This window comes from Megalopta genalis, chromosome 3 (assembly GCF_051020955.1).
Source record: "Megalopta genalis isolate 19385.01 chromosome 3, iyMegGena1_principal, whole genome shotgun sequence".
NCBI classification, from domain to species: Eukaryota; Metazoa; Arthropoda; class Insecta; order Hymenoptera; family Halictidae; genus Megalopta; species Megalopta genalis.
In genome coordinates this window covers 6,660,729-6,682,622 of record NC_135015.1, presented here as the reverse complement: position 1 = coordinate 6,682,622, position 21,894 = coordinate 6,660,729, and the positions used below count along the sequence as shown (strand labels likewise).

At 41.4% G+C, this 21,894-nt stretch overlaps 1 protein-coding gene across 2 annotated transcripts in view; it reads right to left on the bottom strand.

Annotated features, from left to right (window-relative positions):
• The window catches only part of Scgdelta (sarcoglycan delta), a 345,849-nt gene extending 324,175 nt beyond the window's left edge, over window positions 1–21,674 (bottom strand). Inside the window, exons 1-2 of one of the 2 annotated variants that reach the window (XM_076519713.1) lie at window positions 20,299–21,674; window positions 19,039–19,215 (exon numbers count right to left, since the gene is read on the bottom strand). In XM_076519713.1, coding sequence (XP_076375828.1) covers window positions 19,039–19,209 — 171 coding nt within the window. In that variant the 5' untranslated portion in view covers window positions 19,210–19,215; window positions 20,299–21,674. Of the gene's footprint in view, window positions 1–19,038; window positions 19,216–20,298 lie in introns of those variants that run through there. The other variant, XM_076519715.1, reaches the window with a different exon arrangement.
• Between the last annotated feature and the right edge of the window lie 220 nt (window positions 21,675–21,894).

Genomic DNA, 21,894 nt, shown 5'->3' with positions numbered 1-21,894 from the left:
AATATTAGATGAAGAAAATTTATTGTCGCTTACGTCTCTAAGGATTTGAGAGTTCGTAAATTAGAATTAAGCATTGATCGAGTATCTCGAATGTTCGTAACGAGAAGAATCGGGAAGAAATAAAAAAATCGCCGGGCATTATCAAGTTAATTGTCTTTCGAGCGATAGTTTCTGAACAGTTGAAAGGAGGGATGCTTCCGAGTGACCGACGGCGAATTCAATCAGTACAAAGTGTACACGAACGGTATCATTATAGGGCGAGCATGCGAGTGTCAGATCTTTACGCGGTGATTAATGAAAGCAATCACGGTTTGGTATCCCCGCTGACTTGCCTGTCCATTATGCAAACGATTGATATGTTTGGCCATCGGGGTATACTGTCCCGCTGCGTTCGCGAACAATTTTACGAATATCGGAAACGCGGGGGCTTCAGACAACGCGGGATGGAAAGCAGAACCGATTCGATGGAAGCCAATGTCGAGGTGTCGGCGATCATTTCCATTGTCAGCCGGGACGCAAATCGAATTCGTGGTTCGCGTTAAATGAAATTAACGATTCGCCCGTACCTGCCTGACCGCGATACGGAACGGCAGACGTTCGCCCTGTCGTTCTTCCTGCGAGCGCCAGAGGCTGGGCTGCTGCCATGCGTGCTCGGTTATTCGCCGAATAACGATATATTTTGAGATGCTTGCTGCTCCATTCAAGCATAATTGCTGAAAACAGCCCGCGCGTCTGCCCCGTGGTAATGAATTTTCAGCCGCGTCGGAACGAAGATTAACAGGCACCGAAATGACGATACGCAGGCACATCACTCACATGCCGAGTCGCTATTGCTGAATTCCTATGTATTATTTGCACTGGTCAACATATAAATTTTCTTACAAAGGATATTCGTATCGATTCCCTAAACGAACACGAGTACACGCATCGCTTTTCTTCGTCATCTTTAACTTTTGAGACATTTGGCTTTGAGAAAGTCAAATGTTCGACTTCAAGAATGTATTTTGCCGTGAAAACTATGAGAATGATTTTTGTATAGAATAATTCTATGGGCTCTTTCAAATACGATGGTACATTTTTTGGCGACATTGGAAATATTTAATCATGTTTAATCAATATTTAAAGAGAATCTTTTATTCGAGAGAGCTTACAGCGTCAATCTGCACGGAAATTGTTATAGTTTAACCGTTATAGCAAAAACAAGTCTTCAAATTGTAAACTTGATTTTTCTCAAAATTAACATTTTAATAACTGGGGTGATGAAAAGAATGGTTTACAGATTCGTAACGAATACAAAATTCAACAGGATTCGTTTAGTGAATGTAAGAAGTCAGAAAAGTACTTTATACAAATTTATTCACTAAAAATATATCAGTTTTGAAAGTAATTCGCGTGTTACAGTAGGGAAGAAGGTATCTTCGCTTCTAATGATGAAGTAATAGTGAAGTACAAACTGCAATGTCTCAAGGAAGCTTGAGATCGAGTTCTTGTAACTTGCAAATATTTAATTTACCTACTTGGAAAACTTTTATTTTAAGAAGACCACTAGAAAGTCAAGTAAAGTATTAAACTCTTGATGCTTATCAGATGGTATCCGTTTGGATGGACGCTTCGTAATTTCTTTCTCTAGATAGTAACATTTTGAAAGTTCGTTCACGTAACCAATCATTCGATTTAATTTATGTTAACAGTAAACACATCTAAATTATATTTATAACCTAACATGAATATCGGGAGAAGTTATTTTGTGTTACGCTTTTGACCTCAACGCAAAGTCTAATAACTTGCATAGCTTATTTGAAAAATAAAAAAAGGAAAAATATCCTTCCATCAAGGATATTATTAACACTAAACCTACCGAGCACTAAAAGCGACGAATTTCTGTTGCTCTGTAAGAACGATAAAACCGAATCTATTTAGACTTCCCATAATTTTTATTACAACGAATACTCGGACTGTGAAATTCATTTAATAATTTCCAATGAAAAAGTCTCTATAATTTCAGCAATTTTAAAATACAAAATGTGTAAAACCGGTCATTCTGACCGGTAGATTTAGTGTTAACCTAATAATTCATACTTATTGTTAACTATATGGGGTATTATACATATAACTAACGAATGCAGAGAAATGAAAGAGGTAAAGATAATAAAGTCTCCTTAATTGATGTTCAGCTTGTATACAAAAATGAATAATTTGAGAAGAGGAAGTACAATTATTCGAGCCTTGCGGCTCGTTTTTATAACTCGTTTATACAACTATAAGAACGAGGCGCAAGACTTGGATAATCGTATCTCCTCTTCCTAAATTGTCCATTTTTATGTACAATTCGAGTGTCAATTAGGGAGAATTTACGGTACATGGTTTATTGAGAGCGGGAACAACCTGGCTGAGAGATATAACAATAAGAAGAAGAGAAAAAGAGAGGGAAGGGCGAAAATGAGTTATTGAATTACTGACGTTTTATATATGTATAGAAATTTTATATATAGAAACAAAAATATACGCCCCCTTTCATAGACTGAAAAGCAAGCGAAATAAACGTTTGTCTGCTACAATTTTACTGAAAAACAGTTCGCAACATTTTCTTACATCAAACCCTAACAATTCTTTCATACATCACTTTGATATACCTCTAAGGGTATGCAATGTAAAGCTTTCGGATGGCCGTTCTTCTTCAACTTACTTTACTTTTACCATTACTGCCCAGTTACGTAATAAGTTAGCGCGTTGAAATATAGCCTAAGCTATTCCCAAAAGTGTAAGCTGATAGTTGAAGTTTCGTCGAAATCGGTACAGCTGTTCCTCATTTCTGAAGTAAGTTACATTCACGAACCAACTAATTTACATATTACTCTAGGTGAATCGATAGCTGACGTTTCTAAAAATTTCAAATTCCGAAATACTTTCTTACGAGGTAAGAATACTTTCTAATGTTTGCTAACGTAAACATTTACTTGCACTTTATTTTGCAGATATCAGAAATTTGTCTGACAGCCTGATTTGGAGGAAACGCTAGCAATGTAGTGGGGCCAAAAAATAGGTTGAAACTACTGTGGAAAGTAACCATTTCTCTTTGTTTCCGAAACTCTTTTGTAAGATATGAATACTAGACTGAAGAAGTTTATGCAAAACAAAGCTATTCTCATCAATTGCAACAAACGGGTGTGAAATGAAAATTCATTACTTCATCTTCTAATTTTTGAACTACTACATATGTCACGGACTCATTGCCGTGATAACTACACGAAATCTGCAGTTCAATTATTGCACTGATAATACGATATCTTAACAGTGGAAGAAATGTTCCACGTCGGCGGTTCCAGCGCGACGTGCAACACAGCTCTTCCGCTTATTCCGAACAGGTGCAAGACAGATCGTTTTCTGACACATTTCGGCGACAGGAATTTGAAATAAGTATCACGGCACGGTGACGGCTAAAAGCTACAGGGTCCGCGGGGGTGCACACGACGAGTGCATACAAAAAGATGGCCGTGGGTCGTAATAGGCCGCTGTGTTAACGACAAGCCCGTGCGCGCGGCCTCGTCGAGCGATGAATTCGGTTTACGATGCCTATTTTCCAGGCTTCGCTTCGCCCGGATACTTTATTATTGTCGCAGCATCGGGAGAAGGACGAAAATAGAGAAAGAGAGAGAAAGAGGGTGCACGGGAGAGAGGAAGAAAAAGAGAGAGAGAGAGAGAGAGAGAAGACGTGTATGCGCCAGCCGAGTTTTTCGTGACGGAGCCAGGAGGAAAAAGAATCGACCGGAGGGTCCCGAGGCGAGGAACTCCATGGAGACGCAACGGTGCTTCAGTCTTGACGTTTGATCGAATAAAATATGGTCGATGGGCACAAAAACCCAAGCAACCCTTGCCGGTCTCGTGAATTAAACCATTAGGGGGCCTAATTTCTCTCGGAGAAAACGGTTTACACGATTACCGGGTAAACACCGACAATGCGTCAGCACGCGAGGCTACCGGGCGAAAGAAGCGGATTCGAGAACTAGGTTATTTCTTTCCTCGCGCCCTGCATTATTTCCTCGCGGCGCACTTTCCTCTCCCACCGGGCAACAGTAAAAAGCGTTTCTTAGGTAAAATCGTTTTTAATTTCTCCCCGGTACCGGCGAGTCGTTAGCAAGGCGGTAAAAAGAAAATGTTGCCCTCGTTAAAAAATACTTTCTTCGAGTGTACCGGGTGCACGCTCGCGCGCGCGCGCTCTCGCGAGTTCGTGCGGGTACACACGCTTTGGTCGAAAGGGTCCGGAAGAGAGGCGAGAAGGATGGCGACAGGGTTTCGCAGCCCACGCTTTGCTGGTACGCACGTTACAACCATTAATAAATCACTTTGAAGCGTTTGTCGCACTTAACGCGCCGCCTACTATCCTCTTCCCATGGCTCGGCGAATGCGACGAGGTTGCGCATTGACGTTTCGTATTTCACGAGTTCGCCGTTTATTATAATAATTACCATCGAAAATGATTCAAATAATACCGGTAGAGAGAAAATTAATTAAGTAAAGGTTAATTGATGCTTTGCGCTCGTCTAGAGTATAAATGCTCGTCGTCGGGATCCTAACGGTATGTTGTCACACGGGGTAGTCAAAGAGTAAGTTGCATTTACTTACACTTTGGCTACATTGTTCGACGCTTCTGTTCTGGAACTGAACAGTTCTGTTGATGTTGACAAATGTTTCTCTGTCGTCAAAGTGGTGCGGAAGTGTACAAGATTTTATTTTCACCCTTTCATCGACAAGTCTTTTGTACCAAAAGGCACGCTAAAAGCATAGCTGTTTGCAGGCACAAATTACAATGCGTAGTGCGATATTCGAGAGAATCAAACGTTTTTACTTGACACTTATACGATCATGCACACTGTATAAAAATCATTGAAAGTAACAGGGGGGCGAAAATAACATTGTCGACAATTTAAAATCTACCACAGCTATCATTAAAATTTTATATGTATTATGCAAAACAACTGTTCCAACGTATACATTGTTGCTTTAATCGTATGAATAGACAATTAAGGTATGTGCAAAATGACACTTTTTCGTATTTAATATCTTTGAATATAAAATGAATCGTCACTTAACGCTCTTAGGCATTTACGTAATGAAAATTTGTGTTGAAATTGCAATCAGCTCCACGAAAAGTAGAAACAGAAAGCGTCTCGCGCGCGCGCGCGAAAGAGGAAGAAACAAGAATAACCTGTACTTACGAGGATTTATATTGATTTTGATTGTTATAAACACAATTATTTCACTTTTTATTGTATCGTAGTTTAATGAAAAGTTTATGTTGAAAAAATATATTGTCACTATCGACTCCATGTCGACGTTTTCCCCAGCTTCACTTTTTGTCAATAACAATCGAAAATATCGTGACTACATAATATCACAAAACTATGTAACATTTTAGGATGTAACTTTGTCTTGTAAACGTCATAGTTTATGCGTAATCGAAGTCCAAAATCAAATTGTTACTTTCAGTCTGAGCCTGCGTGTTTTTATCCGAGGAAAAATTTCAGTTGATTCAAGAAGGAATGAATTTCAATCGCAAGAAAATGAATTCGATTCGAGAAGAAGGTGGATACGACCTGCAAAAGGATGAATCGTGCTAATTCCTGGCTCAATTTCATCCGTCAATTAACAAAACCGCGCAAATCCTCCTTTAAATAAATATCGTGCGAAGATGCGGTCGGAAGTGAGGTCTCTCGGAATCCAACGAACCCGTGCGTTCGCAGAAAGTCAAATCGGAATTTCCGCGGCGGAAGGTTACAGTTACGGTGGGTGTATTTCGACGGTTCGACTAGCATCCGCCGGTAGCGTGCCGTTCCCCAAAAAGAGCATACACGCGAGCAATCTCCTAGAAAGAGACGGTCGGGACTGAATCACGATGATCCTTGGAGAACGACGGAGACCGAAGAGAGAGGGAAAGTTATTAAGAAGATTATGGACGGGTCGTTGCTCGAACTTCAAAGGACCAATTCCCATTTTCAATTTGCTTCGGGGTGAGAGGCGGCGGGGGTCAAAGCCGACTCATTCTACCAGCTGGATCCTTGCCGTCCGAGCGTGTGCGGGGGGTGTTCCCCGTGTATTCTTGGCCGTCGAAGAATTCCATTTCGAGTCTGCTCTTCCGCTCCTCAAGAACTTGCCATTTTACTCGAAAAAGCTATCTTGCTTGCACGGTTCTTATAGATGTAAAGGTAAAAATGTATCCGACTGGCAGGGCTCGGCGGGCTCGGTCTTCGCGTACAGACCTCCACGATTTCAGGCGGGAGGTCACATCGATATATTGCGGTGCGAAGGGAGACCCTAGGGGTGTTGGGAAGACGACGACGCAATATATTCTGCGGGACGCGTTAATTTCGTACGTCCCCGCATAAACATCACGGTACGTCTTCGCTCCAGTATCTCTAAACTTGGCCGGGTGAAGTATGGCAGTTTCGCGAGCCGCCTGCCTTATGGCGATATTATTCGACGCGGTAAAAGGATCAATAAGACGCGTATGAACGCGGCCGAGGGAGTACCCATTTCGAGAAACAGAGACGGAGAGGAAGACAGCGGGTGTGTAAGTGGGTGCTTGGCCATGAATGTGCCGCGATAATAATGCTACAAGTTTATTGCCGCCTGAGAAAAAGAGGGCGACCCGTCGCTGTTATCAGTAGATAATTTCCGGGTTTTTCACGCGCGCCTCCCCCAAGCATGTTTTCTTTCAACGCGTCCGCTGAACCGTGCGGAACCGCCATCGCTACGGCGGATACATATTTGGAGCGGGTCGTTCGGATCAGGATATTTCGAATGACTGCAATCCGACTCTTTGACATAGAATATATTGTGTTCTGTCTCGGAGCACGGGCTACATTTATAATATCCGAAACGTCGTTTCCTTTGATCGGCAGCTATGAAATAGCCAATTGTACGTCTCTAAAAGTCTCGATAACGTCGTGATGTCCGATCTCCGTGAAACGTCGATTTCCTTCGGCATTTAGAAGGGTAGCGAGGGAGCGAGGAGGATCGACTCGTGGCCGACGATCATCAATCTCATCGAGTTGTACTCGAGTGGCACTAATTCAGAACCCTTGTCCCTTGGTCTCCTTGTCAACCCCGAACTTCGTGTACCCGCGCCACTTAAGGCAGCATTGTACGGAAGACATCGCCCGAGCCTTTCTCGTTCGACTGTGATCCAAATAAATAGCACCCAATGTATCAACGCCCACGAAAGCGCAGCAGCTCGATCAATTTGAGTACACGGTTACATTCGGTGCAAAGTTACATCATCCGTACACCAGGTAATGCGCTTGTAATCTCATCTGAGTACAGACTTTTTGTCCACCGAATAGATAACATTTTGTTGATCGAATTATCTATACAGTAAATCGGAAAAATATAATCTGTTTACTGAAAGTTCAAATTTTACAACTTTAATTGTAATACCCGACATGTTATCATTTTGAGTACTATGTCAGTCATGCATATATGATTGAAACAATGTTGTTTTTTTAGATAACTTGAACACTCATTTTTATTACAATCTATTAAATATGATTTATTCAATTAATAGGAGTACATCTATTAAAGCACTAAGTACGAGTCAAAGTTCGTAATAAACTAGTTCTGAAACTCGTGCGGCAAGTAACGATTATGTAAAGTAATTCGTCGGATTACCTATCAGATTTAAATCGTCATCAATGGTGCAGAATTGCATTAAATTTTGTTCGACTATTATGGTTTGATCCTCGATGGAGATGCTATTGCGGTTGATCCTTCACTGGCGGTAGTCAAATGCTCGTTTATAAATTAATATCTCATAACTTGTTGGAAACGAACATAATTAATGAGAAATGTAACGAACTTATTGCTACTCAATAACACGGTTAATATTTTGTAAAGCATAATTCCTGACATTTCTAATATTACTGATGAATCATGTACTACAAGTGATTCGGGAGCGTAAATAATTAGTGGAAAAATCGCAGAGAATTGGAAACAAAGAATCTGTTTTTAGATGATCGTGATAATTTAGCTATTATGAGAGCTAGTTCGTCAGAGAGAGAGAGAGAGAGAGAGAGAGAGAGAGAGAGAGAGAGAGAGAGAGAGCGAGAGAAAGAGAAAGAGCAGCAAAAGAATTAAAGTTTCGACAAAATCTACGATTCAAATCTCAATATCGACGTGTGTTTAACTATTCCTGAGTTTATCAATTAGATATTACCATTGCCATCTCCTAATTGACAACTCCTGAATCTCCTGAATCTAAATTCGGATACCCGAAGCAGAGTTTAATCATGAACATAATCGTTGAAAAAATAATTTGATTGTTAAGTCAAATAAGAACGGTATTGCATATATATTTTATAAATATGATGGATTTAACGGTATTTCATAAGAAATATTAATAAAGCAACAGAAGCTCCTGACTTTTTATTAAATATAAGATAATGCATGGTCTCCGTTACAAGAAAATTATGCAAAATTTGGACATGATTTGCTGATATCAGTTTTTCCATTCTACAACGTACAAAAGGGCAAACAAATTCCTGTTTACAGTAATATTTTTATGATCACGTTCGCAGTTATCATGAACAAAAAAGAGTTCCACGTGAAAAATATAACGACAGATATTTCATCTGTCTACATTCAGTAGACGTAGACACTGAAATTTCACGTTAGGGAGTACAGATACATTTTTTTTATCTCCTCAAAAGAACATGTATATTAAAAACTTTCGATAAAGGGGACAGATTTTACCCCAGAAAGCGTTCCTAAGTTCCCTCCAAAGGAAACGCTGAGTAAACCCGCACGAATTTCATCGCCGTGCAAGAGACGCAGGGAAAAGATGACGGATTTTACATGGTTAAGGGCGACAGGAATATTCGGACGCGACGGTATTCGGCGGATCTATAACGAAACTGAATTATTATTCTTGCATTAGCGGCGGCTCGATATGGCGGCTGCAGCGAGGTGCTGCGGCCGGTGCCGATAATTTTAACGAAGGAGAAGCGGCGAAAGAAGTTTAAGAAGAAGTCCCATTCATCGGCCGGTCGCGGCGAAAACTGACAAAACAGTTGATACGGCAGATATAGCAGCCGGCGGAATACGAATGGACGTCGGCGGCGGATATACGAGGCGAGCGGAACGCCGCCGAAGAGGGAGTTCGAGGGAAAGTCTCGAGCCTAGGGTCATGGAAAAAAAGGATATGAGAGGATTGTAAAAGGAAGAGAAAAAATATCCGTGAACGTGGAAGAGCCGGTAGAATCGGGGCCAGGCCGGAAGGGGGTCGACGAGAGGTTGGGGAGGGCGCACGGCGGGACGAAGGGGACGGAGATAGAGATAGCGGACGAACATGGTCGTGGAAAAATGTCATCGAGCGATCCTGATTTACAGCGCAGGGAAATCGGTGCGGCGAACTTCGTGTCCGCGGCGGAAACTCAGAAATTTTTACTCGTGGGAATCGGAACTTTCATTGACGTTCGCGGTAGATCGCCTCATTGGACGGAAAAAAGGGGACCGTGAACAGGGGGTGGTGGAACGGGGATCGCGGAGAATGGTAGAAAGAGGAAACCGACGTGGAGACGGATGAAAACTGCGAACAGTTCGCAGGACGATTCCTGAAAAGACAAAACTATTCGGCCCGCCGCGCCACGCCGCGGCAGCAGAGACCGAAAATTTCCGCGATGGAAACGCGAACAGCCCTCGCGGACAAGATGGAACGCGCGACGTGTATACTTTGTTAATGATTTCGCCAACGCTGTCGAAGTGAGGGGACGGGGCTAGAAATGCATACAGTTACCTAGTTAATGACCGATTAGCAAAACAAGCTTACACAGCTCACTTTAAAGCGCTTTACCATGGTAATGTATTCGGCAAACAACATTTGTCTTTGATTATCATGGCCGTGTTTGCGTAACAGTGTAAATAATACCGACTATCCTGCCGCAGCCATCAGTAGCCCGTTACGCGGCCGAAATTCCCGCAATTTTTCACGGAGTCTTTCTTTACGCGCCGCCGACACGCTCATTATCATTAATTCCAATTAAATGTTTCTGAATATCGTGCACACGCCCCAGGTTGCTACCGGCACCGAATAATCCGTCGGCGATACGCCTGTTCTAGAAATACATTATGTAACAGAATTTCCCGAGTTTGTAAATAAAATACGAACTACTAATTCATTCATCGAAATTCATTTCGTCGCCTTCAAAATTGGCTCCATCTGTGACAATACACAAAACGCTTCACCCATTCCTCAAAACATTTTTCAAACACTGAGAGAGGTGTAGCTTCAACTCCTTCTACGACATATCTTTTATGGCTTCAGTCGTCTTAAAACGCCTTTCCCGAGGAGTTAATTTTAGTTTAATGAGTTTTTGTTCACTTTTTCTTTTAGTTTAGTTTAGACGGATCATTGTCGCGACGTTAATTCCAAGAATTATCTTCGATGTTCGAACAATATTATTTATTGCCCTATTTCCCGTCCAGAATGAATCTCAATGAAGAACAGCACGGTAATCGAAGAAAACAGTAAGTGCATTATCTTAAGCTTTTTTAGCGACTTTGATGCATTTTTCAACCAGTTTTGTCACCATTCATGATGCGTCTCATGAATGCATTGGTTAAAAATCGACACAAGAAATTTCGTTAGAAATGCAAAAATTAACTCCTTGCACAATACAAGTCAGGCTTATAATGAAGATTTCATATGAAATCCATGAAACAAAATTTGATTCTTCTAATGGAAGTGAATGGAGACGTACAGTAGAACTCTACTTACGGGAACTCCATTTATTGGAACGAAATTTTGGGGAATACCCGATGTAGTGAATTTCTGTTGAGCTCCTATTATCTGAACTACTATCCAGCGATACAACAATTATGTGGACACCTAGGAGGATTTAAATATTATTATTACCTAAGAAATGAATTAAATGTTTGAACGAGTCCATTTATCTCGGCGGAAACTCTGGTTATGAGAAGGAAAAGTTCCAAGTAGTGTGAATAATCAGCGAACTCTGATTATATGAATCTACACCCAGTTATATGAACTGGTTGCCTCTCGCCGAGTTTCATATACAGTTACTCACAAAATTGAACGTACACTTTTTAAAATGCAATAACTTTTTTAAAACTTGGCCAAGTGACTTGTCTACCAGACGATGATGACTAAAATGCCTCTTTTAAATTTTGCTATTACTTGGGATGACAAAAAAGATGAAAAAACTTCCGTTTCTTAACTTCTTTAGCTGAGCTTATAACAAAAATTTAAAAAATGCTTTCCGCAGATCTCGATAAGTTATATGCGTGCTGAAAATTTGATCGCAATCGGTTAATCCAGATCGAGCTACAGGCGTTGAAAAAGTTTAAAAACTGCAGAAATCTTTCAGTTTTTGGTCAAAATCGTTATAAAACTGCGATTTTTGCCATCTTTGATTTGTTGTAACTCTAAGAGAATAATTTGTTGTAATTCTAAATCTACGAGATGCATTTTTTAAATTTCCGTTATAGGCTCAAATAAAAAAGTTAAAAAACGAGAGAATTTTTTTTCATTCCAAATAAAAAGAAAATTTAAAAAAAGCATTTTGATCATCGTCTAGTAGCCTAGTCCAGCTATCATCTAAAAAAGAAAATTCATGTCGCTCAGTCCAGTTTTAAAAAGTGCATTTTAAAAGTTGTACACTCAATTTTGTGAGTAACAGTAAATTGAGTTCCATTTTTCAAACAACAAAGACTGTCTCGTTATATTAACCTTAAGGCCGTGATTACACGGGCATTCTTTTTTTTCGCAATCGATAACCACGTGTGACAAATGACGTAGAAAACACGGTGTACGAAACGCAGTGTGCGAATCGCGGCGTGCAAAACGCAGAAAAAACGGCCGTGTAGTCAGGGCCTAAAAGCGAATCGAGCCGGGTATTGGACGACCGTGATCCGTCCGTAGCTCGTTTCGCGGCTGGCTGAATTATGAACACCCGCCCATAAAAAAGCAATGTTCGAAACGAACGACATCGCAGTCTCTCGAATTTAGCATTATAACTTTCCGCGAAAGCGATTCGGTCGCAGGTGGACGACCGATGGTGGTGCAGAGGGCGACGGACGCGACGATCTAGTTCGAGTAATTTTGCCTTTGGAATTCTCCGAGCTTACCTATAACAACCCTCATCCTCTGCGGTGAATAACTATGCAAATTTCTATATAGGTTGAACAGAGACTTCTGATGGCACCCTATATCGCGGTCGAGTTACGAGGAAACGCGATCATAAAAGGCACACGCGGTCAGGATTGACCTCTTCTCTCTGACTAGCCGTCTCTCTTTTCCTCGACCATTCGTTACCGAGACGTTTCTTTCGTTCACGTGTGATTCCGCCTTTCTATGCCAGGCTCGACGAACATCTTCTCGTATAACATCCATTTTGCCCCCCACCCAAAGTACTCGATAAGGGGAGCTCGAATCATTTCATACCCCTCGTGGTCCGCCGGCTCTATTCCGATGGGGGAACACAGCCTCTGCGACCGAGGAATCAGTTTTCCATCGCGGGATCGTCTCCGAAGCGGTCAAGCCAGTAATTTCAATGAAATCTAAGATCTCTTCGAGATGTCTCGGCGGAAACTGTGCGCGCGCACGCGGTCGAAAGAAATTGATAGCTCGTCATGCAATTTATTATAAATAGATTTTCCCATTTGTCGATGTGATTTCAAGGTTGTTCTGAAATACTGTTTTAATGCTTTTCGTTTTCATTTTTTTTACATTCTATTAAACAAGGCAGGTTTTTTGAGGTTTGCGAGGTATATGGAGGTTACGAAAACATGATAAATCACGTCGTTTTCGTTGTTATATTACTGAACAAGAATTTTTGTATATGGTGTCCCAAAATTATGTTGTTTTCGGGAAATGAGGGATTCCTGAGCTCATTTGAAGTAACTTTTTCCTTAGCGCAAATGCAATCCGTGGCTTTGTTTGCGAGTTGTTAACGAAAAACTGTGACCAATGAGAGACAAACTCGCCTCTCATAGTTCACCATTTTTCGTTAATAACTTGTAAACAAAGTCGCGGATTGCATTTGCGCTAAATCCAAAATTTCATCTCAGGAGCCCCTCATTTCCCAGAAGTAACATAATTTTGGGACACCCTGTATTTTAAAAACACTGGTGCGGAGAAAGTATACAATATATTTTGATAAAACATAACGAACTTATTTATACGCATACGAGTTATATCGGTGAATGTTTTCAAAATGGAAATGATTGAGAATTTATTTTCCTCGATATCTTTTATTAATTTCCCGTTCCCGAATGTAAATAAAAGCAATATTGCTTTTATTGATGTCATCTACAATTCCAATTTTTTATAATAACATTTTTTGAAACGGGGCATGATCATTATTTATGAATAAGTATATTGTTTATTAACCAAATCTATAGTTATGTTAATATATTCCACTGCATATATTCCACAGCATATTCCACTTGTCTTTCTAACATTTTGGCAGGATTACATTACATTTTGACACTTAAGTCAAAATTTTTGAAAATATGATTTACACCACTATGACATTAACCCTTTCAATTAATTTCTGACTCAAGCTATATGTATAATTTTTAAGGTGATTTGAATATGAAAACTATTAATAAAAGCTCCATATTTGTTAGTTTATTAATAATACTTGTTCTGCAGTGAAACGCCGACAAGAATCATGCGTAAGATATTGCGATAAACTTCGATTTCTCCGTTCGTATTTTATTAAACGAATTCATTCGATTTTGCGACATCTTTATGGGCGCCGCCGGTTTGATAGTCACCGTAATGAACTGATGGCGGGCTAGATAAATCTGGCTACTTCCGACCCAATCTGTGCATTACGTTACCGAATAATAAAATATGAACAGCATCGAGGTTGCTTACGCTCCGTATTTATAGTAATTGATTCGAACACCATGCGCGTCGTTAATTGAATTCGCCATAGCTGTACGAGAATTGAAGTACTCTCTTATCTCTGAGGATTTATTTTTGTAATATATCGATACCAAAATATTCTATTGTATAAAAATTGTATTCAAGTTCTCTACTAGGTGATAACGTATCTAAATACTACAATAATTAGATAATAGAACGTTTGGATACCAGAATATTGTAAAAATAAATGTTCGGATAAGGAAGTCTCTACTGTAATACCAATACGTAAGTTTATCGGGATGCATCGGCGTTTAATAAATGCTAGCTGGAATGAAACAAACGCGCACTCGAACTTTGTATCATTTCACGAACTCTCTCGACGAGTTGCCAACGATCTAAGACGGTCAAATTCAATGTAGACTTTGCGAAAATTCATCGCGAACAAATACGTCTACCTTCGAGCACTTTATCAATAAAAGACAAGGAACGATTGTAGATTCCCTCCTTCGCTTTTCGCATGAATATCGAGCAGTGTTTACGCTCGAATACAAATGGTTCGTTGACATGAGCACGAAATAATATACGGTACCTTAGAACCGTGACACGAAACTGAAACCAACTGAATCTATGTGAAGATATACATACATATATCGAAAATGGATTGTAAGATTTGTTGATGAAAGCTTTTCATTTCTAATCCTGGATTTTCGATCTTTGAAAGATTATCGATAAACGTATACAAAAATTTGTTTGAAACGTAATACCTAATTCTTCCATTAAAATTCAAGTACGTCCTTGTTGTACCTATTGAAAAGCACAATTGTTCACGTACTATTTATATCTAATCTACCGTGAATACTTATTTTTTAGACTGATTTCCAAAGTCAAACGTCGAATGTTCATATAAAAATATTACAAAATTTTTACAAATCGCACTTTGAACGTTGATAAGTCAATTTACGTGCAAACAAAAATTGTATACATGAGAAACTCTTACATATATTTATATATTTTAATCGTCTAGGCAAGATAAAAAAAGTCACTTTAAATCAAGTTTCCTCTTAAGGATATTCCCTGTAATAGCTACAAAAATAAGTGACTTTTTCGACTTTTTCTCTAGTAAACTACCGACAGCACGTTAATAAAATTTCTTAGAATATATATATATAAATTCTTAAACTACAAGACAATATTTTTTTAAGTTGCATTTGTCTATTCATTCGTTGCACAGCGATTTCGAACATTAAAAAGAAAACTGTTCTTTTCCCATCAGAAAAGTTGCCTTTATATTGCTAAAAAATGTTACGAATATGACTATTGCTGGTAAAGCACTTGGGCGAATCAAAACGAATCGAATGAGCTTCGCCCGACATAGATCTGTCAATTTCGAGTCATCCGTCACGTAGTTTTGAAAAACGCGTTCCGAACTCTGTCGCATCGCACAAAACGATCGGCAGCTTTGTTATGCCTGCGAACTCTCGACGGCAAATTTTTTAAACGTTCAATTCTCGATTTACGCAGAAAAATCGATTTTTCGAACCTGTTACGCGAAAGTCTGTCCTTGCGCCTAGCGGATTTGTTGTTTATAATTCTGAATGTAACGCGAAAACATCGTAAAACGAAGACAACACACAGTGGTCTATGAAGTCGTTTAAAAGTTTAAAGTTATAGTACAGTAGGGATTGAATTCGTCTCAGCACCAGCTATAACATTATGAAGTCAAAAATTTGTATTAATATTACAAAATTCGAAATGACTACAATCAGTTATAACAAAAATTCTGTATAATAAAATTTGTAGAATAATAAATACTAATGAATTGTTGTGGAAAATATTGTTGACATTTTCTATCTGGCCGCAGTCGCAAATACTAGCACTTGAAATTTGCGCGCTGTTCTTCGAGATTGTTTAAACTTTCATATGAAACGAGTCTCACGTTTAACACTTCTAATCATTTCTCAAAGCCCTCCTCAAAGTTTAAATTGTTAGAATATTGCATTATTCATACATGGATTATAGAATGCTTATGAACTAATTAAATAATGATAATGTACCTATTAATGTATATAAAACATTAATTCAAACCTGTTATATCATGCCTCATAATGAGTTGTTAGATCAATTGAGGTTCCAAATTTTGTCATTAGTGCGATGTCCCTGCGCGTATAATTCTTTCAAATGGCTAATATTTTGGATTTTCAATCTTTGAAGGATTATCGATAAACGTATACAAAAATTTATTTGGAACGTAATACCTAAAAAAAATGTAATTTTGACCACGATAAACGAGCTTCCAGACCACAGTGCAACGTGAAGACCGCGCGAAAATAGAAAAGAAGAATTTTACTTGCAAACTACGACCTCATTGTTTGCCAGCATCGCATATGATCTCGAGCGTCGCCGTCCATGCATCAATTGCAACTGGATCCGGCATCCGTCTCGACGTGTCGGCCGGCTTACACGTACACACCGCATATTTCCGCGTGCGCAATCGAGGGCTTACGCCGGTCGGAGCGTGTCGATAGGTCAATCGTTCTCATTTCGACTGCATTCACGACCTATATGCAGGCTGAGCATAGACTCTGCCGCGTGCTTCGAGGAAGATCCGTGCGGATCGCCGCTCCGATCAACTTCACTCAGCTTCGACCAGCTTCGCTCAGCTCAGCTCCGCTCTGCGCCGCGTTTAAGCATTTTATGGAATCAGAATTTACAGTTTCGCTCATTCCGCCTGTCCTGGCCGCGTATCGTCGTGCCTGCGAGCGACGCAGAACGAATCGACGTCGTTCCGCGGAAAATAATTTACTTCGTGACGGCGGCCGTTGCTTCACCGAAGAATATCTCGTGCGGCTGAATATGAATGAACAGCGTTTGGCATCGACAGAACGATATCGATCCGACGTTTAACTCTCGTGTTCCGCGTGGACCGCGTGTCACGACGACGCTCGGAGCTCGCGCGGACTTTTTCGCGGATCTCGTAGAACGTGTAGATCGTGTACGTGAGCTACAAGCTATAAATGCAGTGGAGGCTCTATACGGAGTTACGTTCATTTGGAGTTTTCAGACAGGGTACGTTTCTCTCTAATCTAAGCATCGTCGTTTTAGAGCAGGCATGGACAACGTTGATACATGGTAGTTACGTTTTCAGAGACGTTATGGAAAGATATTGAAAATTGTTTGCAGCAGTGTACGAATAATTGCCGCGCTTTTCATATAGTTAATTTTCGCTTGTTACCGCCACCGCAACTGATAGAAATATTAGTGCGTGTCTTAAGTGACACAGGCTACATAAAACCAATTGAAAGGAACATTTGTACTCTATGCGAACAAAATATCTAACTTCAGTTTTTTAATTTTTACACGTTCTAATTTTTTATTGAAACGGTTTCGCAAGTTTTTCACTGATCAAGAATTATAATAGCTGGAGTTGATCATAAAAAGTATTAACATGAGTTTTACAGAACTTACTCATTGCTAATTCACTTATTAGTTGAGATCGGTATCTAGAGTGTCTTGCCGAATAAATAACAGTGACCTATTCTTTACATGAAAATAAGAAAACAATGCTATGCACAGTACGTCAATAACTGTTTAGTCACGCAGTGTGGAGAAACATGTGTTGCATATATCAAATGTGTACGTATAGTAATTGATTTTCTATCATTGCAATGATATAAATTACTGCACAATTATTGGTAAATTTGATCGCAGAGAAATTCGATTGCAGAGAATACCCTGGCTACAATAATATCGATTAATAATAAATAATCATTACGAAGGTTATAAAATTAACAGTCGACTCTCTGTTTATTTCTTTATAACTTCGTACAAAAACATTTATTACAGCCAGGTGTGAACGAAGTACACGCAGTTTGTTTTTGCGAAAACAACATCCTCCTATCCTCGAGTTGACCGGAGTTCTTTTTCTACTCCCCTAATGAAGAGAGAGAGAGAGAGGTTTTTACATAATACTACATTGGAAATACTGAAGTTCTATGCGAACGCGTTTTTATACGCAGGCAAAGCGCGAAATAGCAGGCAGAGTTCTTTCATACGGGGATATGCGTATACAATATTCTCGTATAATCTCGCGTACTCTCAGTATTCGTATTGATTATTTATACTCGTGACGATAGCTTCTTCTCATCCGTTTTTATCCCATTATTAATTTTATGCAACGAATAAGCCACCGCAATTTGCCGTGAAATGTATGGAACATTCTCTATACCGATTTACCCCACAGCTAATTGAAAATGTTACAATTCCTGTCACATCAAAGATTTTCTACAACAAAGTTAAGAAAACCAATCTCAATTAATTCCTATATTTTAGCTTGTAAAAGACTTACAAAGTTACATATCTCCCAAGATATTCAAGAAAACATATTGATCACCCCCAACTTTGGGGTTACTTTATACACTTCAAACGTGAACTGAATTATTGATAAATGAGCCGTTTTTATTTTGAAAGTGGCATAAGTCACTTTGTCTTTAAGTCGATATATTTAAGGGTTTGCGTTTTAACACGTTTAAAAATATGGATGCTAACTTACGAGAAGATTTACTTGTATTTGTTATCTCAGGATACTGATATTTTTCTGAGTATAAATAATTTCGTATAAACATTAAAATATCACCACTTTTCATTACGGTAAAGTGACTTATGCCACTTTCAAAATAAACGGCTCAAATGAACATCTGTCAAATATTTTATCGGGAACTATACTTTTACAAAATTTCTACGAAACCAATCATACTTAGGATTGATATATTCACTTATTACTGAAACATTCTGCGTTTGAAGATAGCTAGGCAGGATGTAGACTCTATGCTAAACTGCGATATATCGTTACAGGTTACAATACTAAGCAAACTTTCGACAGTAATTATCCACGTACTTTACATTTTATCTACACATAACAGACATCCTGCATAATCCTAGTAACTATTGTTCCCATTTCGACAGTGCCTCGCAGGCCAATCTGTGTCCATGCCTGCTTTAGACTAAAGAACCTCCCTCCGAACGGAGAACTACATGGTCACCAGGCATTCTACAGTGATTCGTAAAAAGTGCAACAGGTTCCAAAGATATAGGGTTGTTCCGAAGAGATGAGAAAGGTTAAGGTTCTTCGGCAGAACTATAGCAATAGGACTCACCGTGTGCGGCGACCAATGATGCGGCCAGGTCTTCGTCTCGTGGGTGCTTCCGACAGCCGGTTGACTGGCTAAAAACACGACGCGTCTATCGGTGCTTCCGCTTCCGGTGGTAGTCAGCAGAGCTGCCCTGGCTCTGGATCCGCCGATGCTCAATGTCGGCGACGTGTCCATATTGATCTGAAAATTGAAACGAATCCGGGGATCATCGTATTGCACCGTGGAACTCCGATCAGCAGCAGCGAGAAGTACACGTTTCACTTTTCAATAAGTCGGCGCCGGTAAATTTTAATTACGCGAGAAGTTCGAGGGAAAGACGCGGCAGAGACGCGGGCTCAAACAAATTCTGCTAGTTTAATGAAGCCTATTACAGGAATGATGAATGCATCCTAGTCGACGGCACGCATTTTTGAAGCGTGGCCGGCGCTTTGCGAGATACTTATTAATTCTAGTGCCGCGCGCGGGCAATTTCAAGCGGTATCAGCAAGGTTTTAGTGCAATTTTCGCAGCGACGGCTTTCAAAGAATTTTCTAGGACGTCGTTAGGGCGATATTTAAATGTAGAGCCAACCGGAGGGGGAATATGAGTTCTAGATTCTGATAATTGCCGGTAACGGCGGCGTCTATACCGCAATTAATTGCATCGACCGCGTGCCGGGAATACACTCGTTTTATTATCGAACTTGTTATCGCGCTTCCGCTGAACCCTTCTCGTTAACAACGATTATTACGACGCCCGGACTACGCTAATATAGCGCCTGGCACACCAAACCGGCCCGAAAACCTGGGAAACGAGATGAACGACAGGACCGGGCGCGCGAAAGCCAAGGAAATCCGAGCCGGATACGAGAAGCTGTCAGCAGCGTGGCGATTCGAGAACACGGGCCGTCGTCCTCGTAAAGAAATCCGACGAGGATAATCATGCTCGTTAGCGCCGAGGATGAGAGCTCATCGAGCCGCGGAAACGCGTGCGAACGAGGGAGGGAAATGGCTCGCGTGGGGCGAGGCGAGAAGGAACCAAGGTGGAAAAGGAGGAAAACGAACTTGAAGGAGAAGAAGAAGGAAAGCTTGGAGATCGTCGACGGGCATTAAGTAGAATGATACGCGACCAGGACCCGATCAGACACGCGACACGAGAACGGTGAAAAGGGTGGATGCTGGAAGAACGCGGGGTGTCGAGAGGCAGACTTGGGCGAGAAAGAAACGACGAGAATAGAATGGAACAAGAGGCGGGCGGATGCGGTCCCGTGAAATTGACACGTACCCCTTAATTAAATCTTGCTGAATCCTCCTGGAGCGCCTACGGAGTCGGCTCGTGGAAACAACGTCACGGTCGATCTGTAATTTACGTGGGATACCAGGTGGATGCTCGGTGGATGCTCGGTGGATGCCGATAACCTATCTTCGCCTTGAAGACGAGGCCTCGTGTTCGGATACGTCCACCGTTATATCCCTTATCCTCGGCTCACCACACTTCAACCGGGTAATCCTTGAAGTCGCGTGCACCTAATCATTCCGGCCAGACGGTCTCGGGAGGTGTGGAGAGGGGTGGGCGCCCGGTGTTCCTTAAATCGTTCCAGTACGACGTTCGCTCCTCCTTCGCGCAATTACGAGTCATTACGCGAGATATTCCGGCGTGTAGCACACATACATACAGCGAAAGAAAGAGAAAGAGAGATAGAAAGAAAGAGAGAGAAAGAGAGATGGTGCTCGCCGGCGGATGACGCGGGGCGCGCCACGCTCGTCCGACAGATCGCCGATCCAAATATGCGCGGCAGAGGTTATCGAATCCTCGGACGACTCCTCGCAATAATAACGACGATGAAGATAATGAGGAAGACCGCGATTGCACGTTATCTAGTCCGAAGGCATCCGCGTAATCGATTCGCAGCAGCGTCACGAATCGTCCGTGCTTCCAACTTGCATTCCGTTCGGCTGCTTGAGCAGCGACCCTCTATTTTTCCCCAAGATCCCGCTACCGCATCCTCTGCGAAAAGTCCAAGTTTCCTGGCGGAATCGAGAGTGGCACTGTTTGCCCCGGCCAGTGAGAGAATTACTGCCGCGGCTCGGTTTAATCTGTCAGAAAATTTATTTTACCGTTCCGCCGCGGAAACCCGCGTTTGCTAGCGATTTTAATTATACGAACGCGTTACCATCAATCCCCCGGAGAATTTATTTCACCGTTCTCGCTCTTTTTTCCTCTCTTCCACTCTTCCCCTTGCTCTTGCTGGCCGTCACTTTTAGGTCCCTCTCACGATAGACGGCCAGTTTGATATTTTATTCGCGAACTCCTCGGGCCGCTCTTCAAAGGCTGCATGCTGGTTAATTACTTTTCCTCCTTTTTTGCGGTGGTCATTCATCGGTCAGTCAAGAGTTCTCTCCGGGGTAGTTACCGTAACCCGATTTCAGAGCGGGCTTCCCGTCCCGTTCCTCGCTCATTGTTCACCGCGAATGAATTATTTTTCAAGCTCGAAGCTAGTTCTTCCTGCAGGGAGTTCGTTCTTTCTTTTTGGCTGTATGCGCTGGTTCGGAGGGATCGAGAACGATCGGCCAACCCGGCCCGGCACGAGGACACTCCGTCACGGCCGGAAGTGGCCAACCGTTGCGGACGAAATCGCGCACGACACTGAACCGCCAGGACGTCTGCCGCCCGAGGTGAGCCTCTCGCGGATTCGCGGGCTCACGTGTGAAATTCTTGCGCATGCACCAACGCCTTCCCCCTTCCAATTTGACCCCCTTCCCGCTCCTTCCCAACTATCTCTCGTCCTTTCTTCGGCCTCTCCTTTCATTTCTCGCTAAACAGTCTTCGCCTCGCTCCCTCTGTACACCCCCGCGCACCTCACCGCCGCCCCTCGCTATC